At 47.6% G+C, this 26,215-nt stretch overlaps 1 protein-coding gene across 7 annotated transcripts in view; it reads right to left on the bottom strand.

Moving 5' to 3' along the window:
* Positions 1-26,215, bottom strand: part of ST7 (suppression of tumorigenicity 7) — a 207,433-nt gene that overhangs the window by 58,028 nt on the left and 123,190 nt on the right. For all 7 annotated transcript variants that reach the window (XM_039913195.1, XM_039913197.1, NM_001242741.1 and 4 more), the window contains 5 exons: positions 19,511-19,565; positions 17,683-17,798; positions 16,545-16,620; positions 13,575-13,729; positions 8,966-9,063 (listed from right to left, as the gene is read on the bottom strand). In XM_039913195.1, the coding sequence (XP_039769129.1) occupies positions 8,966-9,063; positions 13,575-13,729; positions 16,545-16,620; positions 17,683-17,798; positions 19,511-19,565 (500 nt within the window). The remainder of the gene's footprint in view (positions 1-8,965; positions 9,064-13,574; positions 13,730-16,544; positions 16,621-17,682; positions 17,799-19,510; positions 19,566-26,215) is intronic.

Raw genomic sequence — 26,215 nt, 5'->3', positions numbered from 1 at the left:
AAATGCTGGCACAGATGCAAGATAATCAAGATCAACTAAGTCCTGTCCCACATGGGACTCACAGTCTAACGAGGAGGGTGAATAGGTTTTTAATCTCCATTTTACAGACGAGGAAATGAGACACAGAGAAGTTATTGACTTGTTCAAGTCTCTTCTACTCTTTCCTCCTCTCCTACTACAACCCAGCCCGCAGATTTTGCTCCTCTAATGCTAACCTTCTCACTGTACCTCGATCTCATCTATCTTGACGCCGACCTCTCGCCCACATCCTCCTCTGACCTGGAACGCCCTCCCTCCTCGTCTACGACAGAAAATTACTCTCCTCCATTTCAAAGCCTTAGTCCTTAGCACATGTCCTTCAAGAGGCCTTCCCTGACTGAGCCCTCTTTTCCTTTTCTTTCACTCCCTTATGACTTGCTCCCTTTATTCATCGCCCCCCTTCCCAGCCTCATAGAACTTATGTACATATCTGTAATTTATTTGTATTAATGTCTGTCTCCCCCACTGTTCTGTAAACTCGTTGTGGGCAGGGAATGTGCCTATTATATGGTTATACTGTACTCTCCCAAGTGCTTAATACAGTGCTCTGCACGCAGTAAGTGCTCAGTAAATACGATTGACTGACAAGGTTACATGGCAGGGCCAGAATTAGAATCCCAATCTCCTGATTTCCAAGGCTGTGCTTGAGTGTCGCTTGTTAAGGATTGCTTTCTTCAGAGTGCCAGCGATAGTGGGGAGGTCTAATCTGTGGACCTCAAAAGGTCACCCTATAATTATGAACAGCGAGAGGGTTGTACTCTCCCAAATGCTTAGTACACTGCTCACCATACAGTAAGTGCTCAAATGAATGAGAGGTCTCCCTTGGCAGCTCCAGGTCTGGGGAGTGGGGTGAGGTCTTCCAGCTGTGGGAAATAGGCTCAGATCCCTTTCCAGATGATGGGGTGCTATTGATTGGAATTACGATTATTGTTAACAAATGCCAAGTCCTTTCCAATTCTTAGCGACTCTATCAATTTTTATTTCGATTGGAATAGTCACCGGTAAACCTTTCCATCAGCAAATCCCGGTTTCTGCTTTTGTCAATTCCAGCATCTTTCACTCTTAAACATCCTAATTTCTGCCGAAATGTTGAAAGACAAAACACGTTACTCCCTTGGGATGATGGGTCAATAACTCAGCCCCCAAATTTAAAGCAGGATTAAAGCTTCCAAAATCAAGAAGGGTAAATCCCATTGCACGAGTAATAGGGGAACCCTTGGAAGCTTGAGGATGGTGGGCTCAAATAGGAAATCCGTCTTCCTCAGTGGGTGGTGCACAGATGGAACTGGTTTCCACAGGATGCTGTGCAGGCAAAAACAGGGGAATGAGAGGATGTGGGTTCCAATCCCAGCTCTGCCACTTGTCTGCTGTGTGACCTTGGGCAAGCGACTTAAGTTCTCTGTGCCTCAGTTAAATGGGGATTAAGACTGTGAGCCCCACATGGGACAACCTGATTATCCTGTATCTACCCCAATGCTTAGAACGGTACTTGGCACGTAGTAAGTGCTTAACAAATCCCATCACTATTATTATTATTATTATTCAGGTCCTCAGGCATCAATACATGAGTGGTCCATTTTGGGCAACAGGAGGCACAATTGGGGAAATAGAGGTGAAAGACAGGGGTGTAGGGCGTTGAACCTTAACTTTGGTGTCAGGAGAGCAACTACAACAGGGTCCCTCCTGGTGAGCTGTTGGAGACAGAAAGCTGGGCTGGATAGTCCCAGGATCAATCAATCAATCATATTTATTTAGCGATTTACTGTGTGCCGAGTACTGCACTAAACGCTTGGGAGAATACAAGATAGAGCTGGCAGACGCATTCCCTCCCACAACGAGTTTACAGTCCAGAGGAGGGGACAACAGTCTAGAAAGGGAGACAGAACTGCACATATTCTTCTACTCATCTGTTGCCGAATTGTACGCTCCAAGCGCTTAGTACAGTGCTCTGCACATAGTAAGCACTCAATAAATACTCCTGAATGAATTAGAACAAAATACTTGGAGAAAAATTTCGTACTTATGCAAAGTTCAGTTTACTAATCATCTACTTTAGAATCAGAAGTGAAACTTGCTCTCTCCTGGCAGCAAGAAGTTTATCGGTCTTCGATGCCCTGAGCACATCACTTTTCTCAGAGAGTGAAAATCAATGGCTCTTTCCGTTCACTTCAAATATCTTTTGGGCAAAATGTGTGGGGACTGGAAGCAGGACTCCAGTTTCGGTTCTGCATCATCTGCCTCTTATCATGACAGGTTTGTTTTAATAGAGGAATGTGATACACTTAAGAGGTTACCATTTATACACTCGAAAAGGGAAAAAAAGAGAGCTCATTCAATGGATTAGAAATCTCCACATACATAATTAAGGGCTGCTGTTTGCATTCTTTACCTTGGCTGATTTGCAGAATGGGAAGCAGTGTGGCCTGGTGGATAAAGCACAGGCCTTCGAGTCAGAAGACCTGTGTTCTAATCCTGGCTCCACCCCTTGTCTCCTGTGTGGCCTTGGGCAAGTAACTTATCTGCGCCTCAGTTTCCTAAACTGTAAAATGGGGATTAAGACTGGGAGCCCCATATGGGACCTAGAGTACAACTTTGTTAGCTTGTATCTACCCCAGCACTTAGTACAGTGACTGCTTATGGTCAGGGCATGTGCCCGCTAATTCTGTCGTATTGTACTCTCCCAGGTACTTAGTACAGTGCTCTGCACCACATAGTGAGTGTTCAATAAATACGACTGATTGATTGATCAACAAGTACCAAAGAAAATCCCCAAAACCCAACAATCCTCTAAGTGTTTCAAGTTGGATTTGGGTCTATTTAAACATGATATTGACTGAATAGTCCACAGTACTGATGGGTGAATTTATGGACAAGTTCTTACATAGTTTTTGGGGGTGGCCGAGATAATTAAGAGAATCTTAGCTAGCTTCCCACTGAGGCCAAAGGGAGGTTTTCACAGTTAAAATCTGAGGACATGGTCTGTGGGAGACTGAAACAGCAGACAGAAAGTTATTTTAGCTGTAAATATAGTATTATTCAATTACAGCCTCACATAAAAGTGTCGAAAGGAAAAGGGGAGAGACGCTGTATATGTCAGCTTGTTATTCCGTAAGTGGTTTGTTCTAACACTATTGGCCTCCAAAGGAAAGACCAAATTGTGATCCAGGGTCCCGAGAGGCCCATGATATAAGATAATTTACTTTTTCACGGCTCTGTCTATAAAAAGCCTCAGAGATTCAATCATGCATGAGCACAGCAACAAAGAAGAGTCCCTGGGAGTTGATTCCTTAGAATCTGGAAGGGGAAGGACAGGAAAGAGCATTTCCTCACCTCCAATCCCACCTTCTCACCTCAGGTTACGTCTGGAGAGTCTCTGGACCGTAGGCTCGTTGTGGGCAGGGAATGTGTCTGTTATATTGTTGTATTGTACTCTCCTAAGCACTTAGTACAGTGCTCTGCACTTAGTACAGGCACTCAATAAACATGATGACTGACTTACTGATAGAGGAATCATGGAAATATGTGGCCATTTGATGTGCAGATGGTACTGTATATATGTGCAGAGACCACGCCATTAATGGTGAAGCTCACCGAGGAGAGTATGTGGGGCTACTGAGTCTCCAGTCCATACCATGCCCTTCTTGTGCTCGATATTTGCAGTTCCTATATGATCCCAAACTAAGCAGGGGGTTAATCTCTTAGAGGGCAGGAATTCAACGTGGCTTTGATCAATAGGAAAAACGCCTCCACAAAAAGGGAACTTTTTCAATTCAATGGGAACTCCACTGGTGAAAAACAAAGCACAACACAGAAAATGTAGGGAAGGCGGGCTCAGCAGGACAGCAGAAATATCATAAAAAAATGCAATTGGTTGATGGATACAACAGTGTTCTGCACTCAGGAAGCACTTAAACACTTTTACTTCTACTGCTACTTTTTGCTCCTCCCTAGCACAGTTTGAGCTCTCAGGCTTCAAAACCCATCCAAGATTTGTCCATCGTGGGCCTCCAGACTCGCCGAAGGGAAAATGAGGACATATTGAGACATCACGGCTAAAGGAAGAAGAGGAGTACTCCCGCTATAAAGTGGGAAGAAAGAAAGGTCATGAGAGATGGGGAACGAATGGAGGAACAGGACCAGAGGGAAAAGGTGAGCCGAAAGTCACCAGGAGAAGGGAGACAGAAAGACGGCAGGGCCTGGCAGAGTTCTAGCTTTGCTTTGCTCAAGAGCAGATCCTCTGACGCCAGACTCATCCCAGAATGAGCAGAAATGAACATCTGAGAGAAAGATCAATATCAGACTGCCCCTGGGGCATCGATTTCCCGGAGATATTCTTGCTTGCACTTATAAATAGATCCCAAGGTCCGGCTACTATTCTGGAAGTTACAGGAACTGTGGTCTATCCTCAGCTGGTTCTCTCCTTCCAGAACAGGCTTGAGCCTGAAGCTCCCTCTCTTCATAATAATAATAATAATATTGGTATTTGTTAAGTGCTTACTATGTGCCAAGCACTGTTCTAAGCACTGGGGTAGATACAAGGTAATCAGGTTGTCCCACGTAGGGCTCACAGTCTTCATCCCCATTTTACAGATGTGGTAACTGAGGCACAGGGAAGTTAAGTGACTTGCCCAGGGTCACACAGCTGAGAAGCGGCGGAGATGGGATTAGAACTCATGACCTCTGACTCCTAAGCCCGGGCTCTTTCCACTAAACCATGCTGCTTCTTCAAGGCAAACCACTGTAGGTGGAGAGCAGGAGAATTGCGCAAGGGTGCAGAGTGTTTAATAATGTTGGTATTTGTTAAGCGCTTACTATGTGCAGAGCACTGTTCTAAGCGCTGGGGTAGATACAGGGTAATCAGGTTGTCCCATGTGAGGCTCACAGTCTTAATCCCTATTTTACAGATGAGGGAACTGAGGCCCAGAGAAGTGAAGTGACTTGCCCACAGTCACACAGCTGATAGGTGGCAGAGCCGGGATTTGAACCCACGACCTCTGACTCCCAAGCCCGGACTCTTTCCGTTAAGCCACGCTGCTTCAGAAAGGAAGCAAGAAGGAAGGGCGGGGTGGGCAGAGATCAGGTGGCAAAGACCAAACGGATCAAAGAGACCCTATCAGAGCTCTTTTCAGTTCCGACTGGAAAACTCGAGACCCTCTTTTTGGGTCTCAATCAATCAATCAATCAATAGAATGTTAGTGCCTGCAGTGGGCAGAGCACCGTATTAATCATTTGGGGGACCACAGTAGTAGAGAAACAAAAACTCCTCGTCACTGACTGTAAAATCAGTTCTTCCCTCCTTTCTAACCTCGCTAATCTCCCACTATAACTCAGTCCACATTTCACTTCTCTAACACCAATCCACTCACTGTACCTCAATCTCTTCTATTTTGCTGACGACCCTTTGCTCATAACCTCCCTCTGGGCTGCAACTCCCTCTCCTATCAGATGACAAGTCACCACTCTCTCTTAGAACAGTGCTTGCCACACAATAAGTGCTTAAAAAATGCCATAATTATCATTACTACCTTCAAAGCTCTAAGAGGGCTTCCCTGACATCCCCATTCCCCCCCCCCCCCCAATTCGCCCTCAACGCTCCGATGCCTACGCGCTTGGTTCTATATTCCTTAAGCCCTTTAATTCTCTCCCCACCGCAGCCCCACGGCACTTAAATACTATCCTTTAATAATAAGGGTATTTAAGTATTTACTATGTGCCAAGCACTGTTCTAAACGCTGGGATAATTGTGGTATTTGTTAAATGTTTACTGTGTGCCAGGCACTAAGCGCTGGGGTGGATACAAGCAAATCTGGATGGACACAGTTCCTGTCCCACCTGGGGCTCACGGTCTTCATCCCTATTTTACAGATGAGGTAACTGAGGCACAGAGGAGTGAAGTGACTTGCCCAAGACCACACAGCAAACAAGCGGCAGAGGCAGCATCAGAACCCATGGACCTTCTACCTCTCAGGCCCATGCTCTGTCTATTATGCCACGCTGTCTCCCCATTTTCAATGTCTGTGCCCTTCCACTGAACTCTAAGTTCCTCAAGGGCGGGAACTGTATCTACCAAGTCTGTTGTACTGTACGTTACAAACGCAGCGCTAAGCACTTAGTAGAGCGCTCTGCATATAGTAAGCACTCAAATACCACCGATGACTTAATGCCATGCTCTGCATACTGTGAATGCTCAATAAATCTCAACTGACTGGCGGATTAGACACGATCCCTGCCCTCCAGCAGGTTGCAGTCATCCTAATAATCAAGTTCTGCTGCTCCTCATCTACATTGCTTTCCTATGAAGAGATGGCACTTCTGAAGGAGATCTGGGGCGAGAAAGGCAGGAAGTGATGATGATGATGATGATTATGGTATTTGTAAGCGCTTTCCTGAGTCAACCACTGTACTGAGCACTAAAGTAGATACAGGTTAATCAGGTTGGACACAGTCCCCGTCCCACTCGGAGCTCACAGTCTAAGTAGTAGGGAGAACAGGCACTGAATCTCTATTTTAAAGACGAGGAAACCGAGGCCTAGAGAAGTGATGTGCACAAGGTCACCCAGCAGCGGGGATTAGAGCCCTGGTCCCTTACTTCTCCAGGCCCAGGCTCCTCCCACTAGGCCACCTCGCTTCCCTGTGTCAACCGTTCAGCTGTCATCACCTGCACTGCTGAAATCCCGAGGGGAAATGAAGCCCTCTCATTCCCCCGAAAGAGAGAGCACCTACAGATAGTCCTGGTCCCCTCTGGGTATCAGAAAACCTGAATTCCATATAGGAGCATGCTGAAGGATTCCCTAAGACTAGGATTCTGAACCCTGGGACTCCCCTCAAGCCAGGGAAACAGGAACCATTCCACACAAGACCAGGACTCACGGTCTAAGAGGTAGGGAGATAACAGTCCTTCTAAACTGTCAGCTCCTTGTGGGCAGGGGTGGTGCTTACCAACTCCATTGTATTGTACTTTCCCAAGCACTAATAAAGTGCTCTGGGCACCGTAAATGCATAATAAGATAGAGAGCAGTATGGCCTAGTGGAAAGAACACAGTGCTGGAAGTCAAAGGATCTGGGTTCTAATCCCGGCTCTGTGACTGATCTGCTGTGCGCCCTGGGCAAGTCACTTAATTGCTCTGGGCCTCAGTTACCTCACCTGTAAAATGGGGATTAAGACTGTGAACCCCATGTGGGACATGGACTGTGTTCAACCTGATTAACTTGTATCTACTCAGCACTTTTCAGTGCCTGGCACATAGTAAACGCTTACTAACAAATACCGAAAGAACAAAAACAAAAAACACTATTCATCGATTGATTTATTGAACTGGGTGTAGGGCACTGTACTGAATGGTAACTGCATGCACAGCATTTTGCTAGGCACCTAGAGGGGACTGTACTTAGCACCCACTGCATGAATAACACTGTATTAGGCATTTGTGAACGTAATCGAGAAGTAGAAGGCTGGTTCCTCTCCTTGGGAAATTTACAATCTACTGGGAGACATAAGCTGGCACAGATTGCAAACCTTCAGTTCGGGTAAGGGCAGAGAGAAAACTGATTATAAACAAAAGCAGGAGATGGAATAACTACATGAAATTAATTACCCGATACTCGCAAGAGGGCTATGAGTAGCAGATGGGATGACATGACCAGAGAGGTGGAGATTATTCAGAGATGCCATCCTAGAGGAGGTAGCTTTTAGAAGGGTCTTGAGGATGGGAGGTGAAGAAATGGGTGTGCTAGGTTCGAACAACTTCAAGATGGGGGCGGGGGAGTGCCCGGTGGTTCATGGTGCTATCAATCAATCACACAATATCATTGATTGACCGCCCTTTGGGTACAGACCACTATATTAAGTGTTTGGGAGAGAGAACGATAGTTAGTAGACACGATCCCTGCCCTCAAGGTGTTGATGATCTAGCGGGGGGGAAATAGATACTAAAATAATCATATAGAAGAAAAAAGCAAGAGATTATAAAGATAGGTACACAAATCAGGAGCACCATCACTTAGTGGAAAGAGCCTGGGCGGCACGGAACCAGGACTCTAATATGGGTTTCACCACTTACTTGCCTGCTGGGTGACCTCGGGCAAATCACTTCACTTCTCTGGGCCATAGTTTCCTCATCTGAAAAACGAGGATTCAGTGCCTGTTCTCAATCCTGCTTAGACTGTGAGCCCCATGTGGTACAAGGTGGTACAAGGATTCAGTCCAACATGATTAACTTATCTACCCCAGTGTTTAGAAGAGTGCTTGGCACACAGTAAGTGCTAGACAAATACCATAATAAGTGCTACAAGGTGGGGTGTGAATACCCTGTGGGTAGAGAATGTGTCTGTTATATTGCTGTGCCGTACTCTCCCGAGCACTTAGTACGGTGCTCTGCACATAGTAAACGCTCAATGAATAGGATTGATGGATGGATTGAAGTGCTTAGGTGTCCTGAAAATGCTCAAATGGCAGGAGGTTGTGGGGAGGGGAGGGGATAGGAGAGATCAATCAGGAAAGACCTCTTGGAGGAGGAGTGATTTCAATAGGGTTTTTAAGATAGGGAGAGCAGTGATCTGCTGGATGCGAAGTGGGAGGGAGTTCCGCGGAGAAGCGGGGGAATGGTGAGCAAAACGGACACCCGGGCTCTGACTCAATCAATCGATCAATGGTATTTCCTGAGCCGTTACGGTGTGCAAGCACTGCAGCTAAGCACTTGGAAAAGTACAACAGAGTTAGCAGATACAATCCCTACCCTCAGGTAGTTTACCATCTAGCAGGGGAGACAGACACTAAAATCAAATCCACCTAAATGAATCAGCAAGACTCCTTTCAGATGAAACAGTCGGTTGGTGTCTAGGGCTTCCGGGGAAATCCAGTGAAACTGATCTCATGAGACGTAGCAGCCAATCACCACGGCCCCCATCCGAACCCAGAGAAACTCACGTCTCTCATCATTTTCACTGCTTCTCGTGTTCTTCCCAGCTTCCTCGCACACATGGCCAGCCTCCTCTTAATGTAGACCAAGACGTTCGTGTCTCGTCCTGGAGAAGAGAGAGAAATGATGATTAAAACCAGAGAGCCTTCCCAGTCAGTCAATAAGTCAGGTACTTATTGAGTGCTTACTGGGTGCAGAGCGCTGTACTAAGCGCCGGGAAGAATACGACACAACAATAGACACACTCCCTGCCCACAACGCGCTTACAGTCTAGAGGGGGGGAACTGCTCCCCCAGCAAGAAGTCAATGAGGGAAGACAGAGTGCAAGAGGCCGTCTCACAAGCCCAGTGGGGGCGAGCAGTGTGGCCTAGTGGATAGAGCACGGGCCTGAGAGTCAGAGGACCTGGGTTCTAATCCCAGGTCTGCCACTTGCCTGCTTCTGTAGGTTTATCTTCTCTGTGCCTCTGGTACCTCCTCTGCAAAATGGGCATGAAGACTGTGAGCTCCATATGGGACATGAAGTGCATCCAACCCGATTAGCTACTATCTATCCCAGTGCTTAGTACAGTGCCTGGCATACAGTAAACTCTTTAGCAGTATCAGAAAAAAAGAAAAAGAAAAAAAATGAATCCTGCAGCACTCTCCTTCTCCGGGGCATAAGACCCCGCCCTAGGGACAACCAAGTTGGGGTGAATGGGATGGGGTTGACGGGGGCCAGGGCCCCCAAGAGTTTCCAGCTGGGGGTGAAACTATTGCTTTTGCCTTTCAAGCTGCCAGGGCCAACTTCCTGACCTCATTCTCCCAGGTCTCTGACAAGACTGTGTGACCTTGGGCAAGTCACTTAACTTCTCTGCGCCTCGGTTATTTCATCTGGTAAATGGGGAATAAGACTTATGAGCCCCATGTGGGACAGGGACTGTGTCTAACCTGGTAAGCTCTAACTCAGGGCTCAATACAGTGCCTGGCACATAGCGCTTAACAAATACAACCACAAAGAAAACTTTTAAAAAAAGAAAAAGAAAGAAAAAATATAATCTCTGAGCTCCTGTAGGTCAGGACCAGGGGCTCGGTCCTCTAATTCCGTTGCATGTTCTCAAGCCTCAGAAGAGTGCACTGCAAGGAACAGAGCTCAGTACAGTGCTCTGGACACGGCAGGCCCCCAGTACAGCACTCTGTGGACAGCAGGCCCCCAGTGTAGTGCTCGACACACAGTAGGCGCCCAGTACAGTACTCTGCACACAGCAGACACCCACTAAATCCACCGCATACTGCACATCCCAAGACAGTGCCGTGAATACAGCGGGAGCCCAGTACGGTGCTGTGCATACTGATGACCCAATGGCAGTGCTCTGACTGCAGTATGTGCTCGCTTAATACTGATCAATTAACAATCAATCATATTTATACGCAGAGTGCTGTACTAAGCGCCTGGAAGAGTACAATACAACAGAGTTGGTGGACATATTCCCTGCCCACAGGTAGTTTCCAGTCCAGACGATGATGATGAGCGGGGCTGGGAAACCTCCGAATTGGGTGTCTGGAACCTGCCAGAATTTTGAAGCCTGCTTGCCTACCTACCTGCCACCCTCAAGAAGCCTCACCCTCCTTTACACCTCCCCAACTTAAAATGACAACCTCTCATGTGTGCACCAAAAGGTCATTAGGTCCGAGAGCCAGGACTAGCTCCCCACAGAAGGCTACAAGGCTTCACCTCAGGTAACCGACGCATCCGCTGGCCTAGTGGGAAAAGCACGAACCCGGGAATCGGAAGGACCTGGATTCTAATGCCGCTCTGCCACTTGTCTGCTGCGTGACCCTGGTCAAATTATTTCACTTCTCTGTGCCTCCGTTTCCTCAACTGTAAAATGGGGATTAAATATGAGTTCACCCTCCTAATTAGACTGTGAGCCCTTTGTGGAACAGGGACTGTATCCAACCTGATTAACTTGTATCTACCCCAGCTTGACACGTAGTAAGCGCTTGACAAATACCCTCATTATTATAATTTATAAGGAAGCCAGCTACCCCCAAGAGGCCCAAGGCAGTATCCAGAGCCTCCAACTCTCGGTTTCCCCACCCCCAAACGGCCTCCTCCTATTACAGCATGTGTGTTGCGTTAATGCCAAATGGACAAAGGGGTGAATTTCGGGCCGCAACTTGCCCAAGGCGCTTTCCCTCCCGGACACCGAGGCTGGGGGAGAGAGACCCTTGTTGAAATTCTGGTTGATATTATGTGGGTTCCAGGACCACTGACATCACGAATCCGCCCCCCGGGTCCCCAGAGAGGCCCATCATCTCTCCGACGGCCGCGGACACGGCAGCAAGACACATTCCGACCGGCCGCTGGGCTGTGCCGGATCAGGACGACCACCCCGGATCAGGAAGACTACCCCGGATAGGGACGACCACCCCAGATCGGGATGACCATGCTCGACTGGAACGACCACCCTGGATCGGGATGACAACCCTGGATCGGGATGACCCGGCCTCCGAGAAAGCGGCCACGAGTTCCAGCGATGGTTCGCCCTCTCCAATCACGTTAGGCCTCACGCCCCAGAATCGAGAGCCAAGGGTCAGGCTTTTATGTCATCATGCGTGTCTTTTTAAAAATGTTTCTCAACCAGAAAAGCACGCAAACGCTTAATCCTTCTGTAAAATTACCATCTTTTGGAAAACATGACCAGCTGGCCCGCATTAAGCTCGTATATGATATGGAGTCATTAAGTGATTTGCGGAGCATAGTCCTAACGATCTCAAACTCAGAACAATGAGAACAAGATGTGGCTGCAATTTTTCCAAGTACCTATAGGTTACGTGAAAGATGTGGGACCCCACTTTCTGGAGAGATTAAGCAGCAGGTTGAAAGGGAGGAATCTGGGGGAAAAATAGCACAAGCGGAGAGGAAACGATTCCTTCACCTGGATTTCAGATAATGTAATCCTCTGTTATTATGTGGTCCCGGATATTTTTTATGGTACTTATTAAGCACTTACTATGCGTCAAAACCTTTTCTAGGCTCGGGGGTACGGCACAGTCCTTGCCCCTCACGGGGGATCACAGTCTTAAATAGGAAGGACGATATTGAATCCTATTTTGCAGTTCAAGAAACTGAGGCAGAGAGAAGCAAAGTGACTTGCCCAAGGTCACAAAGCAATTCTAGGAGGCGGAATTAGAAGCCGGGTCCTCTGACTCCCAGGCCCGTCCTCTTTCCATTAGGCCACGTGAGCGTCTGCAGCATCTATCGGGCTGCCGCTCGTGGTCGGGAGCAGAGGATCATTCAGTTGTATGCTTTCAAATGTACTGACTGGGCGCTTGCCCTGTGGAAAGCTCTGTCCTAAAGTTCGCCCCAAGGGCGCTCTCTCATTGGGAAACCCAAATGAATGCTGTATGATGGAGGTGGGGGGTGTTCGGGTTTTCATCCCAGCAGAGAGATCCATAGGATCACCGCAGCAGGCAGAGGCTGAACGAACGGAGTCTCCCCCACTGCTGCCGATGACATTCACCACATGACCATGAGGCCCATGTGAGGACAAGGACTGTGTCCAACCTGACTATCGTACAGTGCCTGGGACATAGGAAATGCTGAACAAGTACCATAAAATGATCATAAATGAATAATAAATAACAAATACTATTGACTGACGGATTTAAAAAAAAAAAAAAAGACTGACCCCTGGGAGACAGGCAATCCAGGCTAGGACTCTGGAAGATAAGTAATCTGGTGGGTGTGGGCAGAACAGCGACGCAAGCGGAGAGAAGCGAGGAGTCAAGGGAGGTGAGGCGGAGGGGAAAGGGGGAAGGCACCTCCAGCCCCCCAGATTGAAAGGAAGGAATTTGGGGGAGAAAAACACTAGCCGAGAGGAAACAATTTCTTCACCTGGGTTTCAGATTCATTCAATCGCATTTTTAATTCAACTGTATTTATTGAATGCTTACTGTTTGCAAAGCACTATACTAAGTGCTCGATTATGTAATCCTCTGCCACTATGTGATGCCAGATAGTATTTTGTTTGTTTTTTTTTTTTTGGTACAGTACTCCCCCAGGATTTTTTTAATGCGGGGCAGGCAGTGGCAGGAACAAAAGGCATAGGTGAGGGCAGGATGCCCTGTGGTTACACTAGGACTCCGATGGAAGGAGGAGGGGAAGACAGAAGGGAAGGGAACCAGAACACCCAACTCTGAATCAGGAGGTGAAGCAGAGAAAGGCCTCTATGAACTTATCCCGTGTCCCGTGAAGCAGGGGGCCCAGACAAGCCGACCGGCAGACACAAAAAGCCGCTCCACCGCCCGGGCCCGAGTCGGCCACAGCGGTCACGGCTAGGCCGCCAGGTGAGACCCTCCCACTAGGTGACGACTGGAAACGTGGGCTATGGTCTTCTAGCTCTGGGAGGCGGGGGGGGGGGGGAGGGAGGGAGGGTTCCTTCTCAGCAGGAAATCAAATGAACTCAGGGGCTAAGAGGGCAAAAAGACCATCTCCCTCAGACCAAACACCCAAGCCAAAATCCCAAATGAGCTTCCGTCCTTCCCAAAAGCGGCCTACTGGAACGGACTGAAGGGACGCTCTCCCCGTGGCTGTGGGGGGTGTGAGGGAAGCTGCAGGGAAGGAGGGATCCTTACTGTGCTGGGCTTCGTACTGGGCCCCGTGATGTTGCAGTTGTTGGGACCGTCTGTAGCAGCCCTCCCCGGCCTTCAGAGCCTGCTTAAACAGCTTCTCGGCTTCAACGATGGTCGTCGCTTCTTCTTCGGCCAGAAGGATGTAAGCGGTGGCACATCTGGGAAGAGAGAAGAGTGTGAGAGAAACATTTTGGCCTCCTGGACCATCCAGCCCACTATTCTGCCTCCGTCCGGTTCCGGGACGCTTCGAGGAACCAAGCGAGGGGAGTCATCTTGGTCTTCAATCCTCATTCATCAATCAAGGGTATTTATTGGGCGCTTACTGTGTGCAGAGCACTGTACTAGGTGCTCGGAAGAGTACAGTGCAACAGAGCTGGTAGACACGTTTCCCGTGCATAGGGAGCTTAAAGTCTAAAGGCTTTACGTGGATATCGACCCCTTTCTTTTCCCTCATGCCTCTGCCTTTTCCTCAAGGGACCCCACATGGACCCCCTCACCTAAGGATGTATCCAAACCCCCTTGGAAATGGCCAGCGTGGTTGGCGGCCCAGCTGCCCACGGGAACGGCTTCCGCCTTTACCCTTTCGCTGGATGACTATGGGTCTCCTTGTTAAATGCCTGTCTCTCCCTGTAACCTGTAAGCTCCTCGTGGGAAGGGAGCACATCCACCAACTCAGTGACTTAGTACTTTCCCAAGCATTTAGTTCAATGGTCTGCATTCTGTAAGCACTCAATAAATACCACTGATGGATTGATTAATTGTGCTTGGTTGGAACCTACGACACTCAAGCTGCAAACCTGAAGCAGTGATATTTGGAGAAAACCAAGTCCACAGGGCTTTGTCCATCTCTTCCCTTTTTTCGTCAATTTCCATCTTGTCCCCTCTCAGCTAGCACCTTTCCAGGCAGCAGAACTCAGAAGCTTCTCATCTCTCTCTTATGGAAACTGCTGCTCCACCCGGTTGATCACCTCAGTTGCCCTTCGCTGGATGTTCCCTGACTCTGAGAGATTCATTGTCAAAGCAGTAACCACGAGTAGAGGGGGGATAAGGAAGGATTTCCCAAATGCTGGCATGCAAGGGGACCCTACAAAAGGAAATACACGTGACATGTGACCTGGTTCCTTTTTTGCTGTATTCTCTCTGACAAAGTCAATAACCCCAAGAGGATCCAGGTGGGTAATGTGGAAAGGCAGGGCCCTGCCTGGTACCTGGGGTGACTCTCCCTCCCTTCCCGATCAGCAGCATGGCCTAGTGGATAGATCCTGGGCCTGGGTGTGAGGACTTGGGTTCTAATCCTGCCTCCACCATTTATTTATCTGCTGTGTGACCTTGGGAAAATCACTTTCATCGGCATGGTGTGGTGGATAGAGTATGGGCCTGGGAATCAGAAGGTCATGGGTTCTAATCCTTACTCCGCCACTTGACTGCTGTGTGTGTGATCTTGGACAAGTCACTTCACTTCTCTGCCTCAGTTAACTCATCTGTAAAATGGGGATCGAGACTGTGAGCCCGATGTAGGACAGGGACTGTGTCCAACCTGATAACTTTGAATCTACCTCAGCACTTAGAATAGCGCTTGGCACACAGGAAGCACTTCACGGATGTCATCGTTATTATTATTTCTCTCTGGCCCTCAATTTCCTCATCTGTAAAATGGAGTTTCAGTACCTGTTCTCCCTCCTACTTAGACTGTGAGCCCCATGTGGGACAGGGATTGTTTCCTACCTGGTTAACTTGTACCTACCCTAGCACTTAGAACAGTGATTGACACATAGTAAACACTTAAATACTTTCTTTTTTAAAAAAAAACACTGCTGTGTAGAAGCCCTTCACAGAAACCCAAAGTAGCAGAAGGCCCCGCAAGAATAGGGAGAATGTGGAGTCAGCCAGGGGAGGTCCTCCTGCTTGTGGTTCTGAAGAATTGTTCTTTGTGCTGAATTCCCCTTCCTCCTCTCCCTCCTGTGTCACTCAAACACATAGGGAAGTAGATTGGTAAGAACAGAGGCCTGGGAGTCAGAGGACTTGGGTTCTAATCCCAGCTCTGCCACTTGTCTGCTGTGTGACCTGGGCCAAGTCGCTCCACTTTTCTTTGCCTCTGCAAAATGGGGATTCTATACCTGTGCTCCCTCCTACTTAGACTGTGAGCTATCTTCTATCTTCCCCAGTACTTGGTAGAGCCCTTAATAAGCACTTAACAAATACCGCAATTATTATTATTATTTACCCGGATCTGTTTCCTTCAGGCATTTTCACCGCACCCTCTGCTCCTTAGCACATATATACATATCTGTAACTTATTTTAATGGCCGCCTTCCCTTCTAGACTGCAAGCTTGTCGTGGGCAGGGAACGTGTCTGCAAACTTATAGTGAGGACTTACTATGTGCAGAGCATTGTACTAAGTACTTGGGAGAGTACAGTATAACTGAGTACAGGTTCCCTCTCCACAAGGAGCTTACAGTGTAGAGGAGGAATCCGACATTAAAATAAGTTACAGATATGTAAGCTTGTTGTGGGCAGGGAACATGTCTAACTCTGTTACACTGTACTCTCCCAAGTGCTTACTACGGTGCTCTGCATACCGCAAGTGCTCAATAAATCCGATTGATTGATTCAAGATACTTCGTTCCAGATCCCAATTTGCTGGTCCCAGTGGTGTCTTTTCTTTCTAATTCTCTTGCTTCATTGTCTGATATCCACTAGGGCCCCAAGATCTTTTCTGCCCCAACTGCTTGGTAGCAGTCCCTCCCCATTTTGTGCTTGTACTGTTTCCTCCTTCTGCCAACGGAGCTTGCCCAACTCATCGGCAAACTTCATCTGTTTTGGACAAACAATTCTCTGAATTCTGACCCTACCTTCCCACAGAGGGCTGTGTCCCACCTTCCCCCACCCCCCAATCCACCTCTGGTGTCTTTCACAACCTTCAAGAGCATCCTCATTCTCGAGGGGAAAAGACAAAGACCTCTCCCACTTACTCATTTAATTCCAAGGCCTCGTGAGCTGCCGACACCCTCGCTTGAGGGTTTCTCTCCCTCCAGGCTTTCTGCATGACTGTTGGGGGAAGAAAGAGACAAAGGGGTATCAGGCCCGGCACCTGCAAGAGGAAGCCACCACAGGAGAGCTCATGGGACTCTATTTCTGGTTGGACTCTTCCGGATATTCTCCACCCACTGGGTCGGGGGAAGGCGGGGAGGAGGAAGAGAGGGAGGATGACCAACTGTTGTGTCCACGTGTGGTCTGGTGGAAAGCGGACAACGTGGGGAATCCAGAGACCAGGGCTATGGACCCGGCTTTGCCACTGCTGGGCTGGGTGACCTTGTCGATCACTTAACTTCTCTGGGCCTTGATTCTTCAACAGGAAAAGGGGGATGATAACTCCCTGTCTTTGCCTACCTCACAAGGATGCTGAGAAGATAAGATGAGGTCACTGCTGGGAAAGCATTTTGGAAGAACCAAATTGCTCTATAAATTCACACGTTTATCATCACTCTGAGGAAAATTGATTCTATATTCACTCATCATGGTGGCCATGATCGAGGCTCTTCTAGGCCTAGGTATCTCTGAAACCCATTCATTTATCATTGGGGCCCCCACCTCTTGTTTTTTCACTGGAAGAAGCACCATGGAGACATTCCATTACATTGTAAGCAGTGTGGCCTAGTGGAAAGAACGCGGAACTGGGAGTCAGAGGATCTGGGTTTTAATCCCGGCTCTGCCACTCATCTGCTGTGTGACCTGGGGCAAGTCATTTCACTTCTCTGTGCCTCGGTTACCTCACCAGTAAAATGGGGATCGAAGCTGTGAGTCCCATGTGGGACATAAACTATGTACAACCTGATTTCCTTGTATCTAGTCCAGTGCTTAGAACAGTGCCTGGCAAATAGCTAGTGCTTAACTAATACCATAAAAATTTTTTAAAAAAACCCCACAAGTTCCTTGAAGCCTGGGATCATGTCTTATGCATCTGGTGAATTTTCCCAAGCTATTAGCACCGTGCTCTTCACACAGCAGATGTTCGACAGATCTTACTGACTGACTATTTTCCTTCCACATCAGCTCTGACCCTGTCTACCCTCGCCCTTCCCCAACTTCGACCCAAATCCCAGGTCTTACTAGCATCTGCTGGCCGCATATGATCTGTGTCGCAGGTGAAGAAGGTCTGGTGGTCCTGGGCTGAAAGATTCATGTCATAGTAGGTCAGAGGTTCTCGTCCTGTCACCCACGTGTACCTGAAACAGCACACAGAGCATGAAAGCCCTTTCTTCCCCAGATGAATCTTGCTGACCAGAAGCAGAAATCCTACCCGGTCCCAGATGCAAAACAGTTTGATAGATTAGTCCCTCGAAACAAATGTTCGACTCACTTCCCCAGGAGGCTCATGGATAATAAAACAAAACAAGCACATTTTAATGTATGTCTAACTTGAAAGGAAACTCATCCTGTGCAAGTGAAAATTTGCACCAAGCTACTGGTTATTCCCTAATGACTAAAGACATGTTTTCCAAGAGAAGCAGCATGGTTTAGTGGATAGAGCTCCGGCCTGGGAGTCAGAAAGAACAGGGTTCTATTCAAGCTTCCACCATTTGTCCGCAGAGTGACCTTGGGCAAGTCATTTCACTTCCTCTGTGTCTCAGTTCCCTCATATGTGAAATGAAGATTAAGACTGGGGGGTCCTTTGTGGGAATGGACTGTGTCTGATCTGAATACCTGTAACTATCCCAGCACTTAGAACAGTGCCTGGCACATAGTAAGCACTGAACGAATACAATTTAAAAACAAAAAAAGCAGCTATTGGATGCTATGAGAAGCAGCGTGGCTCAGTGGCAAGAGCACAGGCTTGGGAGTCAGAGGTCGGGGGTTCTAATCCCAGCTCCGCCACTTGTCTGCTGTGTGACCTTGGGCAAGTCACTTAACTTCTCTGTGCCTCAGTTACTTCATCTGTAAAATGGGGATTAAAAGCGTGAGCTCCACGTGGGACAAACTGAGGATCTACCCCAGTGCTTAGAACAGTGCTTGGCATATAGTAAGTGCTTAACAAATGCCATAATTATTACTGTTATTATTATTATTAATGTTACAACCCATTCTATGACTTTGGGAACTCAAATTCAGCTGAGACTACCCTGTGGCAGAGAAGATTCTAAACATTTTGAAGCTGCAATTCATTCATGCCTTAAAAATGCTGTGGTCGGAAGAGCTCGAAGAGCTCTAGGTGAGCTTAAGACCTCTTGATCCCTTCCTATGTAGAAATATTTCCAAGACAAAAAATTTTATGTTAATAAAGCACTCCTTAATCGTTATGGACACACAACTATCCTTAGCACTTACAGACTTAGCAATCCAGGTACTCTACATTTTATTCACCCAGTCATTCATTCTACCAGATGCAGCTCTGTTTCTTTCCCTGTTTCCACTATTTCTAAATATTTTTGCTTTTGCTTGTCTTCATTTGACTGTAAGTTCCTTGAGGGTAGGATTTTCTTTAAACGCTTAGAACAGTGTTCTGCACATAATTAGCACTCAAAAATTCTCGCTGTCCCAAGCTATGTCAAACGGCTACGAAATGGCAGCTGTGCTGAGGATAGTTTGATATTTAGATCGATGGCATGATTTGTGTTTATCCCTTGCAACAGTCTGGAGTTTCTTGAGGGTTGGGGTTTGGGTCCTTGGCTTCTATATGCTTAGTACCGGCTTTATGGTAGGTACCTAATAAAGTGCTATCAGTGATGACGAAGAGAAAATCTGGTCCAAGCCTGGATGTGACTACAGAATTCCTTTTTGGTGTTTCAGTGTTTTTGTTCATCTTGGTGATTTAAAAAAAAATATTCCTAACGTTTTTAAAACTACCGGCTTTCTCCTCTATCAATCAATCGATAGTATTTATTTAGTGCCTCCTCCACCCACCCCCGCCCAGCCCACCTCAAGCTTGCCAAACACTCACCGGTTGTATTCAGCGCCTCGAAACAAATTCAGTGGATTCCGCCAAACCTTGCATTCTATAAGCAGAGAGAGAAGAAAAGTAAGCCTGAAATCTAGAACCATCAGGATGAGTTCCTTTAGAAGAAAGAAAAAGTACTTTCTGGATAAGTGCTCAAGCAGTTTGTGTTCCAGAATTTGTACTGGAAAATGAGAGGAATGAGAGTCAAGGAAAAAGGTCATCTGTTCCATCTTCAAATCTCTTTTTTTCTGAAAACGAGGGGATGTGGGCCTTTATTTCAAGGCGTAAACTCAGGACAGAATGGTGCAGTATGAGCAGGGAGGGGATTCCGATGAGGTTCATTCACCGGGTCAAAAGGGAAATACAAGACATTCAGGAAAATCAAGAGACTGTGATTTGAAAGCTATGTGGCGGCTGGTTATCTGAGAACACTCACTGGTGTCCTCACTTTTCAGAGAGGGCAGAGAATAGGAACAGGGGAGCGATGGGATCAAATAGGTCAATTGGATTAATGTCCTGGTTTGCTGCTCAGCAAACTTGGAGGGACTGGGATCCTAATTAGACGGAGGGAGAAGGAGGAGGCTACATGCGGGTAAGGTCTCCGGAGGCTGGAGAGCCTCCAGGAAAATTCATATTATGAATCATTATTATGGTATTTGTTAAGCACTTATTATGTGTCAAGCACTGTTCTACGCACTGGGGTAGGTACCAGTTAATCAGGTTGGACACAGTCCCAATCCCAGGTGGGGCTCACACTCCAAGTAGGAGGGAGAACAAAGATTGAATCCCCATTTTTAAAATTGACTACATGGAGGCCCAGAGAAGTTAAGTGACTTGCCCAAGGTCACAAAACAGGCAGCTGGCGGAGATGGGATTAGAATCCAGGTCCTTTTACTCCCAGGCCAATGATCTTTCCACTAGGTGCTACTTCCCTATTATAAATCAGGAAAATACCTCACTTTCCTTGGTGTGACCTTTAAGACAAACCTCTCCATCCCTCACTGGGCTGTCCCTGAGGAAATGCTAGCAGAGAGAGGGTCAGAGGGAGATGCCACAGCAGACACATGGCCCTTAGACTCTAAGCTCATTATGGGCAGGGAAAGTGTCTGCTAATTCTTTTGTACTGTACTCACCCAAGCGCTCAGTACAGTGCCCTGACCCCAGTAAGTGCTGGATAAATACCACTGATCGATCGACTGATGTCCCATTCATTCATTCAATAGTATTTATTGAGCGCTTACTATGTGCAGAGCACTGTACTAAGCGCTTGGGATGAACAAGTCGGCAACAGATAGAGACAGTCCCTGCCGTTTGACGGGCTTACGGTCTAATCGGGGGAGATGGACAGACGAGAACAATGGCAATAAATAGAGTCAAGGGGAAGAACATCTCGTAAAAACAATGGCAACTAAATAGAATCAAGGCGATGTACAATTCATTAACAAAATAAATAGGGTAATGAAAATATATCATATTACGCGGTGGGTCGGAATTCAGACACCAAACAATAAATTGTGCAATGGAACATTTAAATCTCATGCGGTCCTTGTGTATGGGAGACAAGTGAGATCGTTTCTGAACAAAAGAAGCTTCAAGGAGAGACTATCTTATCAAGGCATCCAATCTTACTAGATTCAACCCTACTCAGAGCTCACCTCCTCCAAGAGGCCTTCCCAGACTGAGCTCCCCCTTTTCCCTCTGCTCCCCCTCTACCCCACGCTTGACCAACCCTCAGCTAAGCCCTCTTTTCCCCCCCCTTTCCCTCTGCTCCCCCTCTACCCCACGCTTGACCAACCCTCAGCTAAGCCCTCTTTTCCCCCCCCTTACCCTCTGCTCCTCCCCCTCTCCCTTCCCCTCCCCTCAGCACTGTACTCGTCCGCTCAACTGTATATATTTTCATCACCCTATTTATTTTGTTAATGAGACGTACATCACCTTGATTCTATGTATTTGCTATTGTTTTAAGGAGATGTTCATCCCCTTGATTCTATTTATTGCTATTGTTCTTGTCAGTCCGTCTCCCCCGATTCGACTGTAAGCCCGTCGAAGGGCAGGGACTGTCTCTGTTACCGATTTGTCCATTCCAAGCGCTTAGTACGGTGCTCTGCACATAGTAAGCGCTCAATAAATACTATTGAATGAATGAATCCGCAATTTTTCGGCCTCCGATGTCCAATCTTCAGCCGGTCATATCCGATCTTTGGCCAGCAGGGGGCAGACTACATATCATTGCAGAATATTGGCCTTCAGATTCAGACTAAAAAACCGACCCCGAAAATAATTCGTCGGAGACGCAAAGGTGTCTATTACGTTTTCAATCTATTCCTCAGCCCCAAAACCTTCTTGCCCCGATCCCTTTAATTGCAAAGGTCACCCACGCACCGCCACTAAAGTTTACGGCCACAAATTGGATATTCCGTGCCAGATGGTCCAGGAGAGCTGCCAGCCTGAATCGCCCCAGGAAGCCACAGTGCATTATCCCTAGCTCGCTAGATGAAATATGCATCCTTCAAGACTCGACAGCTGTTATGGAAGCAGCGGGGGCAAGTTTTTTGTGTTTTGTTTTTTTTCCTACACAGAGCTCTGTTTCACATTTACTCTGTGCCAGGCACCGTACTAAGCGCTGGGGTAGCGACAAGCTAATCAGATTGGTTTCAGTCACTGTCCCTCATTGGGCTCATAGACTTAATCTCCATTTTACAGATGAGGCAAATGAGACATTGAGAAGTTAGGAGGTTTGCCCAAGGTCACACGGCAGTCAAGTGGCAGAGGGGAGATTAGAACCCAGGTCCTGCTGACTCCCAGGCCTGTGCTCTATCCACTAGGCCAGACTGTGCCTCGTGGTCTCTTCCATTAAAAAGCCTAAAAGGAGCAGGCCTAGAATCCATTAAATTATAAGGAGCAGGGATCTTTTCTCCTAACTCTAGTGTACTCACCCAAATACCTAATACAGTGCTCTGCACAGAGTAAGCACTCAATAAATAATATTGATTGAATTACTAATAAATACAACCCTATGTCCCGGCTTTGACAACTCTGATGGGATTTTCCTCTGATGATTTTTTTTTTTTGGACATCTCAATAGCAACCTTGAGAAGCAGCGTGGCTCAGTGGAAAGAGCCCGGGCTTTGGAATCCCGGGCTCTGCCACCTGTCAGCTGTGTGACTTTGGGCAAGTCATTTAACTTCTCTGTGCCTCGGTTACCTCATCTGTAAAATGGGGATTAAGACTGTGAGCCCCACGTGGGACAACCTGATTCCCTTGTGTCTACCCCAGCGCTTAGAACAGTGCTCTGCACATAGTAAGCGCTTAACAAATAACCTTAAAACTCACATTCAGAAGAAAACTTGTTCCCTGGTGTGACCCCTCTTTAGAACAATCGAGGCTTTGCTTCCCAGTGCTCCTTCCAATAGCCTTACCCCAGAAAACTCGCTCTGCGAAGCCACAAAAGTCCCTGCCTCAGTGTAGACTCTTTTGACTTCAGTCAATTGCTTGGGCCATACAGGATCTATTTGGCCTGTACTCCGAGACCTTGGACAACTGGCAACCTCTCTGTGCCTCAGCTTCCACAACTAAAAGGGGGATAATGATACCTATCCCTCCCTCCCTCACAGGAATGTTGAGAGGAAATACTGAGATCATTCATGTGAAAGCACTTCAACACAATAAAAACGCTCTACAAATAAAAGATTACTTAGCATCAGGTATCCGGAGGCCATGCTCTGGTGAGAGCTTTAACAGGTGCCCAGGAGGAGATGTAATGACCTGGAGGTCTGAGGCACGAGACCAAATCCTTGGCAATGCCCAGAACCTTCCTCACCGGCATTTACCTTTCTTCAATTCCCTTCAATTCCCTCTACTTCGCAGCAGTGAACAGTGAAATGTGCCCTCGAGGCACGATTCCAATGAAAACCCACGGCTCTGGAAGAGGGATTCTTTCATGCTTCTGATCTGGATTTACTGGGCTAAGATGATCAGCCCCTCCAAGGGAAGGGATCGGTTTACCAACTCTAATGCACTCTCCCAAGAGCTCAGTCCAGTGCTCGGCATAAGGTAAAAGCTCAGTAAACACCATTCACTGATCATTAACCTGACTGGGCCACAGCTGGTCTCCTTATAAAGAACAGAAAATTGCCTTATAAATGACCAGTCAAGGGTGCTCCTGGAGCCTGAAATAGATTTCCAATAATGCATAAGGGTCAAAGGGGACTGGAGAAAGGCTGGCTGCCCCGGCCTTATCAGCAATCAATGGTATTTATTGAATGCTCACTGCGTGCAGAGCACTGTACTAAGCACTTGGGAGAGAACAATGCAACAGAGTTGGCAGATATGATCCCTGCCCACAAAAAGCTTAAAATATAGAGGGAGCTTGTGTTTCTGATCTCTGGTACTGTCCCCTTGGGAGGACGATTTGATCCAGGATATCGGGTGCTTTCCTGGCAACTCGTGGCACGAGGAAAAGGAAGTGGGAGAATTGCCTCCAAACCGCTCTGGTGAAGCAACTGAAGCTTCCTCAGTGAGAGTTTGGGGGGCATGGGGAAGAAGCGACGAGCTGCCAACCATCAACGCTCACCTATGGCTGCATGAGTGTTTTTGCCACGCATTTTGACTGGAACGTGGCAGCAGAACTAAGGAGCGTTCCTCCGACAGCACGAGCTTGTTTGGATTGCCACATATTGTGGTGGCGGAACAACTAGCATGTGCGCCCAGAGAAAGGTGAATATAATAACGTTGGTATTTGTTAAGCGCTTACTATGTGCAGAGCACTGTTCTAAGCGCTGGGGTATATGCAGAGTAATCAGGTTGTCCCACGTGAGGCTCACAGTTAATCTCCATTTTACAGATGAGGTAACTGAGGCACAGAGAAGTGAAATGACTCGCCCACAGTCACACAGCTGACAAGTGGCAGAGCCGGGAGTTGAACCCATGACCTCTGACTCCGAAGCCCAGGCTCTTTCCACTGAGCCACGCTGCTTCCCCTATATATGACAATGCAAAGTTTCTTAAGTGTATTTACAGAGTGCCTACTAGGTGCCTATGGTACTAAGCGCATGGGAGAGTACACCAGAGGTAGAACACACGGCCCCTCCCTCAGGGGACTTACAACACGGGAAAGACTAGCAGTCATAAATTTATGAAGAGAAGAGCAAGTTTCTCCTCCAGCCCATGGAGATCATGGAGATGGTTTTAACCAATCCCGATTCCTCCAGCAGCAGATTGCTATTGCTAAGTCAAGTGGAATCGAGCTGTACCTGACTTTCCATCCTCCCTCCTGAACCTCCCAACGCCCTGCCTCACCACGGCAGACCACGTGCCAGGCAGCCGGCTTCCAGACTGAGCCCTCCAACCAACTGCTCTCACTACCAACTGACTTGCCCCAAGACCTTCGATGGCAATCACGTAAAGGCTAACCCTGGCTTCACTGGGTCACACTTCTGCCAATTTCCAGGACACCCTGGTCAATTGACCCTTCCCAGAAAGCTCCAGAAAAGCAAAATCAAGTGCATGTCTTAGGAAGGGATGGGCACTTGGGCCTTCAACCCCCTCTGAGCCCTACTCTGAATCCCAAGTCAGTAGGTTGCCTCCCACTGGCTTCGTGTTTGCTGGGGAGGCGGTAGCAACATCTGATAGCATCACTGGTGCCTCCGACTTCCTGTTCCCAAGGAGATTACTCACGGTTTGGGGGCCAATGGCTAGAGGAGTTCTAGAGGAGGTTGCCTCTACCTCTACAGATGCAATGACTGGAAGAGCCTCTTTTGACTACAGCTCACACAGCATCAAGGGCGCCATCTTGAACATAAGATAGATGCATGTCTATGCATGCACACGTACACGCAAGCCTAGGGTAGGGATAAAATTACCCAATAGGCCAACGCGATCAGCCAACTAGGCTCCTGGCTTCCTGTTTTTAGGAAAATGGGTCTGTCTTTCTTGGGTCTGAGTTTTCTGCCTTCTCTCAGACAGAGCTGAAATTGGCCTGTGGATTAGAAAAGGATCCAGGAAGGGGAGGCCATCCAAGACCAGGGAACTTTCACAAGTCTGCTTTTCACAGAAAAATAGGTCCAACCAAAAGCTGAAACGGCAGACCGGTTCAGAAAACAAATCACCACAGAAATAATCCGGAGTCGTGGGCCCGATCCTGTCTAACTGCATTCGAGATGGCGGTGAATCGGTCCCAGGGGCCCTGGTTATGCCACAGATTGGACAATAGGCAGCTCTTCAAATGATTTGTGCTCTCTAGGGTCAGCGAAGTTGATCCCTGAGCTCTGAATTTATTTACTCTGAATGGATGGCCCCGTCTCCCTTAACTGATTGGTAATTTCATTGTTTGGAAAATGCAATGCTGTCTGGGTTACAAGTGGAAAGGGTCAGGATTTAAACTGGATCACCCAGTTACGGGCTCAGACCTAATTCTATCACCCTTACTCGGGCAAAAGCCTCACTGAGACTGTTCAGCAACCTCAGTGTAAGAGTGAGCTCTCTTTGCACTGATTTGCTTTCATCTGCCTTTCTGAAGAAGGCAGGCAGACCTAAGTCCCACTTCCCATTGCCATCCTCCCTCCACGGGGGACTCTGCACTGTCGAGCGCTCAGTACAGTGCCCTGCGCAAAGCAAGTGTTCAACAAATACCAAGTGATGATGGGGAGAATGGATCTGAGCTTGGATTTACTGAAACACTCTTATTGGAAACTCCGGTCTTACTCCATT

This window comes from Ornithorhynchus anatinus, chromosome 10, assembly GCF_004115215.2.
Source record: "Ornithorhynchus anatinus isolate Pmale09 chromosome 10, mOrnAna1.pri.v4, whole genome shotgun sequence".
Taxonomy (NCBI): domain Eukaryota; kingdom Metazoa; phylum Chordata; class Mammalia; order Monotremata; family Ornithorhynchidae; genus Ornithorhynchus; species Ornithorhynchus anatinus.
This window is presented reverse-complemented; position numbering and strand designations above follow the sequence as displayed.